Below are 7,477 nucleotides of genomic sequence, written 5' to 3' on the forward strand. Positions count from 1 at the left end.
CCAACCCTGCATGCAGGCAGTTCAGGACATCCACAATGTACTTGCAAATGACACAAGTCATTTGCATTTTCATCTTTACACCAAATAAGAGAAATCGTGATGGTAAGAAATCAGATTTCTCAATCCATTAAAAAAAAACAACCTCCAAGAACTCTCTCTAAGGGACTCGGTGAAGAAATTACGGTGGCTTTCTTTACAAGTGTGTCACACCCTGTCTGTGATTACGGGTGGTCTGTCTACCCCCACATGGACCAGTGTTCCCAGTGTAGCGTAACTGTTTCGTTTACTGACTGGTATTAGCAAAAGCCAACCTCGTCTTTTCAGTTGGCAAGAGCTTAACAGCAAAATTAATCCGAGACGGTAATTTGCTGGTTACCTTAAAGAAGTCAAAGAAGCCCATCAGCTGAACCTTTCCCAGCTCCTTTTCTTTTTCTCTGAAGAAGAAATATCCTGTTATTCCAGCATCTAGCAGATCCGGATTTTCCTTGGATAACTTGACAAGATGGAGACGTTCTTCTCGGCTGTCTCGACCTCTAAATAAAGCTCGCTCGGTTTTGTTTTCCCAGAACGGTCCTATGAGCATTGAGTGACAAAGTAAAAGCAAACAGGAATGAAATGTTCACGGTATGTTTAGTGCAAGCAAGGAACTTGCTGTGACAGTGGCACTGTGCTCAGAGACATGGAAAACCAGGCTGGATTTCTCATAGAGAATCCATAATCGTCTATTAATCACAAGGTTTAAACTGCCGGTTCTGGCTTGAATTTTGGGATGAGAAACTGAGCCACTTCTAAAAGGAATGTCAGAGAATTGCTTTTCCACCCAACAGTTTTGTATTTAAATCACTTGAAATAGCTTGAAAGCTACATAAGGGATTACAATCAAATTATGTAAGTAAAATACTAATAATTGAAGAATTCTCCATGCATAAAGCCTGCCACAATAACTGAGATTTCTCTAGTAAAATCCACTTCTGTTACCCAGCAATTTGGTTAGGTCTTTGAGGAATCACTTAAAAAGTGATTTTTTTCCTTAAAAAGGAAAAAAAATACGGCTACACTGTGTCCTCAAAATACTTAGCAAGACCTGAAAGACTTCATCTCTGCTTACTGCCTCCTTTTAAAAACATTAAATGTGCCCCTCCTTATCCTTCTGCTGGAAATTTCCTTAAAGGACCTACTAAAGTGGAGCAGGCTCCTATCGCCTCCTAATTGGAAAAGCAGCTGTACTGAGGAAACAGAGTGCTTCAAACAAGTACTTTAATTGAAACATTTAATTTAAATACTAGTAAGAAGCTGTGGACTAATCAAAGAAAAGAAACACCTCCTCACTCAAGTTTTAATCCTTAGGTACTGTTCATGCCATTTGTAGGACCCCTAAGTATTCATAAATTTCCTGGGAAGGAGGAAGACGCCTGTCAGTAAAGTTGACCCTTCAAAGCTAGAAAAACCAGCCAGGTATTTTTTTATACAGTCAGTGGTTTCTTATCTGACTGCAGCACAGTACTAGTTCCTTTCTTTCAGGATACAGATTCATTTTTATGTAAACAGAACACTTGTGATGGCTTCATCAGAAGGAACATACTCCAGTCCTTCACCGAGGAGAAAGGCCTGTTAATTACACTTCACTTCCCTTGTGACAGGTCACGGTGGTTATCTCCTGGATACCTTTAGGTTAACATTCACCATTACTGTAACCCGGACTTCTTAAATTTTGGCTCTAAATCCGTATTAAACACCTGCTCAGTAGCAGTGTTGAAAGGGTTCGCAATCTGTAAAGACTAACCTGCTGGTATTACAAGTCCTCCCACGGCACTGGAGAACTGAAGACTTCAGCACATTCTATGAAGGCAACCTGCTTTTTGGTGGAATTTACGAATTATTTTTTTAAATCCACGATCTCTAATTTACCTGTATTTCCTTGAATAGAAAGGAGATCATTTGTGACTCCACGAAGGGTTTCAAGAGTCGAGTGGGTTACATCGTACGTTGGAAGGACTATATCTCTCGAATCCCCAGAGCCACACCATGAAATGACGGGTATAGGGCCAGGTGTATCGTTAGCTTTCCGATACTCAACCGGCCAATCTCCAACGTTAAGATAAAACTCCACGTCAGGAAGACGAACCTAAATGTACACCCAAGAAAAGAGAGTCACACAACGACAGAGGCTGGTTGGCACTTTACATATATTCCTCGCTTCTCTTATGTCATGCAGAATCAATAAGCCCACTGGAGAGTTAATAGGTTTATCTGAGCTTCAGGTATGAATTTCAAGTTTCTGCGCCGCAAATAAGAATGAAAGGAACACTCAGAGAGGCCAGGAAAAGGCTCGCGGAGCCAGGCCTGAGCCCCCCGCAGCTTTCCTAGCGATTTCATTACTGCCAAGCTCAGCCCTCACACATTATCCCTAAGATACACCGTCATCGCGATGAAAAACAGAAGTCAAATGTTACTTGAGGAATTATAAACCTGAAGATACAACAACAAATGCAGTATTGCCGTATTAGACCGCGACTTAATAAATAATTTTAAGATGATCAGAACTGATACCTTTCTTGCCAGTGACAGGAACATTTCATCGGAGAACATCTTGAAGTCTGTATACTTCCCTAAGGAGCGACGGTAGACGTGATTGTTGAGAATAGTGTAATGGACAATAGCACCTCTTGTTCCACTGAACTTTGCTGGGATTTCCTTAAGCATTCGCTGAAGGTCAATGGTGGGAAAAGAACTGAAATCCTTTGTAATCTGAGGCTCCTGGGATGGACAAGACATAACATTCTGCCAGATCTCAGGGTCTTCTTCGGGACAGTCACAATATTCATGATAAACAGGTCCTGCAGAAAACAAAGCACTGAGCGTCTGTGTTTGTGATTGTACAACAATCCTAATTCCCCAAACACGCAGGCATATAAATGTCGGTGTTACAGTGGCTCGACACTTTTTATTTCAAGCTTTCTGAAGTTTTCCTGGGAAATCATCCTTCCTGTAACATTTCCGGCAAGTGTCATTGAGAAAACAGCAACGTTCTCTTTCGGAATTCGAAACACTAGATTTTTTATCATCAAGGTAAAATTCATCCGCAAAATGAAGCTCCATTCCTGTGCTCCCTGTCAGCCACACTGGGCTGACAGTCAGAATTGTTCTAACTGTCCGTAACTACCAAAGCTCAGGTGTCACAGCTTCCATCTGAGCCTGATGTATAATCAACTAAGTCTTTTAGGTATAACCAACTATCCTTTTTGTCCCTTTGAAGCAGAGAGCTTAGGTGTAAGCAAGATCCTTGCAGAATGTGAAAAAAAACCCCTTATTTCATGGACTTCTCACCAAAACCGGTTCTGTCCTGTGTCGCAGTTTCACAGCTGTGGCAATGGACTCCAGCAAAAACCAAAACCCACCACCTGGAGACTTGGGACAGTTACACTTCGGCTTGATGACATTTCTAAGTTCATATTTAGGAAATTTTATTTTATTTAAAAAAAATACGGTGAATTCTGGTTAGGAGGAGTGGTAGTGAACTGAAACGAGACCCTCTGGAGAAGAAAGCTGAATGTTTTCTTTTTCTTTGCCAAGCAGCTGACCATTTGAGCGCAAGAGGAGGAAGTTGAAGAAGCAGGTCGGGCACGAGAGAATAACTCGCCTTGTTTTCCCCAATTTCAAATAGATCTTCTGCGGCACAGACCTGCACTGAATGAATTCAGGCTGATGGAAAGGAAGTTAAATGTTGTCTGGCTAAAGAAATACTGTCTTTGCTGTTACGATGGATCACACTTTTTAGCAATCACAGATGTTTGAATTATAAAGTGCTGGGAACAACACAAACTCCTTGCTATTGCAGGTAGTATTTTCTGCTTTAGGTAAAAATAACACAGTGTTTAAGTGAAAACCTGCTTGAAAACAGTAAAATCACAAGCATCGCTCCTACCGTTCCCCACCAAATCTGAAGAGTTCCATTTCCTCATGCAAGAGGAAGAGGAGATGTCCCGACACGTCACCTTAACCTCTGAGGTGAATAATCCACACGCTTACATCTAGGTCCTGTAACTCGGCAGTGTGGAGGGATTGTCTCAGCTTCCCTTGTGTGAGGAGAACGTTTGTGAGGAGACTACAGGAACAAGGGCAAACCAACCTCTTCCTTCCCACCTCGTCCTCTAGCAGTATATTAGTCCATAGCATTTCTGTGGCTGCCAGCACACATTACATTCAATAAAAAAAAATCCCCTCACCTTCCAGAATATAAGGAGATTGAGCTACATGCTGATCACCGTACAGTATCTCAATTTTTAACCCTTTTCTGACACTCCCATACAGCCGATACCGCATAAGAAACGTGCCGTCATTTCTGTCCAAAGGGTGAGGGGTGTAAATTCTGGAGAGTTCTTTTGGAGAAAGTGCTTTAATCACCACTTTAAACTTTGTTATTCCTGAAAAGAGGAAAATAAAATCAGATAAAAGCACTTTAAGCTGTTAGAATCACATATATGAAATAAAGGTGAGTGCAGACTCTACTGCATTAAGTCCATGGAATTTAATTTAATTTAACTTTGCACTACCAAGTTGGTAAAATCAATTTCCAGGGATGGAGGATCATCCTACCAGATTTTCTTGATCGTCACATACCTAATAAATAGAAAACCTGTAGATGGAGATAAAAAGTTAAATGATTATCACAAGACAGAAGGAAAGGCTTCGTTCTGATTTCCAGAAGTGCACTTCTGACCTCTCAGAAGTAGATGAAAGTAAAGCTTGCTCCAGACACGTGGTACTTCCAGATATGTGGAATTTGAAGCAAGGTTTAGGTTTAATAGTAAGTTTTCAAGTTAGTGCTCTGAGGAACGATCATTTCCTCTAGAGTAAGAAAGACAGGAAACCAAGACAGGAGAAAAAACACTTGCCAGCTTGTGGAAAGGCAGTCGCGGCATGCAGGAGTCAGACACAAATTGTTCACCTTTGGCTGCAGCAAATTTAGAGTCCCAGCTACTGAAAATCAGGGACAGGAGAATGATAGTAGAGATGTTTTCCTGGACATGCGCGTGACCTGTGTGTAAAGATCACCAGCATTTCTTCATCAATGCACTGTGACTTCGTAACTGGGCACGGAATATTTTGCGGACAAGTACATAAACCTGTTCTATTCCTTTATTTCTGCCACAAATGGTCATTTCCAACTTTATCCTTCAAAAAAGAGGGGACAGATTGCTCACAAAATGTTACAGCATAATCATTGCAAACCGAGCCAGTGTAATGAATGGTACCACAAAGTGGGACGCAGGAAGAAGCGACACTGAAAAAATCCAGATAAAACCAAGATGTTCCTGATATCCGAATGTGTCCCAACAGCACTGAATGATTGAGATGTCACTGTTAATTCCAAGCCATCCATATCTTAACGTACTTTGCATCCACAAATGAACATGCTGATGTGGTAAGACCAACAGCCAGTTAACAATCAATCACGTCTTCCTTACAGCACTGGATCTTGAAATTGGATTGAATTTAACTACGGCACAAGAGCCTCCAGGTTAAACTGGATCCCTTACGATTTCAGACGCGTATTTCCTGGTGTGTCGTGCCTCTTCACAGAGGGAACATCTACCCCAGATTCTTCCAGATACTGTTGTCAGAGTCGATCCCTCAATCAATAAGCACGTGGTCAGTGTCTGTCAGCCGAAGGATCTCTCAGGGCTGACCATACCCCCTCTTCTGCTTTGTGTTCCAGCGTAAGAATATATAATGTGGATTATTTTCATCATCTGGCAGTTTTCTTACCGTTCAAAGGCTGTGCCAGCTGAAGACGCGAGCCAGAATACTTTCATCCGACAACATACTGAAGTAATGAACCGAAGCTTTCATTCCTTCTTGGAAGGCCAGTGTCCCACCAGCTGAGGAATGCAGACTATTGCCTTCAGTAGCTAGCAGATCTATCCTGAGAAGCCCTCACTTGATTAAGGGTCAGTTCAGAATGACTTCGAGAGGTGGACTTCTGAGGAGCAGATGGACATTAAGTCTGCTACGGAGACGTGGTACTTCCTTTCCGGAGGAACGATGAGTGGACACCTCTCTGCTTGTTGAGTTGGTAGGCTGAAGACGCATGAGCAGTGCAGTTATGCAGTGCAACATTTCCTTGGGCAAGCGTACGTACAGCTCAAGCCAAGCTAATAAACTCCAGAAAAACTTCTATGAACAGTATTTTGGTTTAGATCCACGACTGTCACAGCTCTGGATGTCTACAGCCTGGATCTATGTGAGCAGAACTGAATCAGATTGGCTTTCAGTTTGGGAGCTCCTCAGCTTGTTTGGATGTGTCACCATCAGAGGCAGAAAGAGGGAGAAAAGTACAGTTTTGCCCCTTCATACGTTGTTTCTGACATCTAGCTAGTGATTACCTTTCAAGATGGTATAAAGTAGAAATAAAATGATAATGTCAGAATGACCGTGTGACCACAGGCCATAAACCGACCTTTAAACCACAGGTTCACTCAGAATCTTGCACCTTACTGCCACTAGCAGAGATGTGCAAGATAGTAAAACAAAGAAATGACAGAGGAATGCTTTTGAAATTACCATCTTCCCCTTCAGAAACCTGCAACAAAAGGGCTTGAAAAATCACAGCTTGTATCCGCGTCGTCTCAGTGGCCTTCAGTGAAGGTTTTCCTGTGGCTACTTAGTCCCCATTTAAACAGTCTGGGATTTGTTGCACCCACTGCTAAGGCAGTTCTTCCAAAATGTGATTACATAGCGCAGAGACGATGTTTGGTTTATAACATCTGTCTGATAACACCAGAATTACAGGTAACAAAGGAAGTTCTGGGGGAAAATGGGGTTTAGTTCCCCATTTGTTTTCTCCTCCTTGAATTAGCCTGAATCCTGTAGCCAGTTTCAAGACTGTCCATGAGTCAGATATCCAAAACTACTCAAAGAGGAGTCAGGTTCCTTCTAAACACATCCTTCAGCTCTTCTTTGCGCTGTGCAAGATTATGTTGCACCAGCAACCGTGATAACAGAAGCATAATAGAGAAACACAGAGTAACGAGACTCAGCAGAAGAGCTGTTGCCTTTGGAAGTGACCTCGAGATCAGCTAGGCCAACCTCCCAGCAGGCTCTCCAGGACTGTGTCCTGTTGAATTTTGAGTACCTCCACAAACGGACACTCTGCAACCTCTCTGGGTAATCTGCTCCAGGGTTTGACCCCCTTCACAGTGAAAAAGAAGAGTTTTCTTGTGTTCAAACTGAATTTCACGTGACTTCTCCCCGGCTTCAGGACCCTCTCCCATTTGCTGTGATCTTCTGAAGATGACCAAAAGCGCCCTTGCAATGACATCCCCTGGCTCCCTGAGCACTCAAAGACAACACGGGGGCATGTCATCAGGCACCGCGGACTTGAGTGCATCCAGATTTTTAAGTGTTCCTTAACATCCTCCTCCCGCAAGGGTAAGTCTTGCTGGTGCCAGACGTGCCCTCTGCTCTCAGGGGCTGC

The 7,477-nt window shown here is 42.7% G+C and overlaps 1 protein-coding gene across 1 annotated transcript in view; it reads right to left on the minus strand.

The window, feature by feature from the left end:
* Positions 1 to 283: 283 nt before the first annotated feature.
* Positions 284 to 7,477, minus strand: part of KDELC2 (KDEL (Lys-Asp-Glu-Leu) containing 2) — a 7,528-nt gene continuing 334 nt past the window's right edge. Inside the window, exons 2-6 of the mRNA XM_010145529.1 lie at positions 4,621 to 4,636; positions 4,227 to 4,424; positions 2,551 to 2,837; positions 1,909 to 2,125; positions 284 to 573 (exon numbers count right to left, since the gene is read on the minus strand). Of these exons, the coding sequence (XP_010143831.1) occupies positions 284 to 573; positions 1,909 to 2,125; positions 2,551 to 2,837; positions 4,227 to 4,424; positions 4,621 to 4,636 (1,008 nt within the window). The remainder of the gene's footprint in view (positions 574 to 1,908; positions 2,126 to 2,550; positions 2,838 to 4,226; positions 4,425 to 4,620; positions 4,637 to 7,477) is intronic.

This window comes from Buceros rhinoceros, unplaced genomic scaffold (genome assembly GCF_000710305.1).
Source record: "Buceros rhinoceros silvestris isolate BGI_N320 unplaced genomic scaffold, ASM71030v1 scaffold24340, whole genome shotgun sequence".
NCBI lineage: Eukaryota > Metazoa > Chordata > Aves > Bucerotiformes > Bucerotidae > Buceros > Buceros rhinoceros.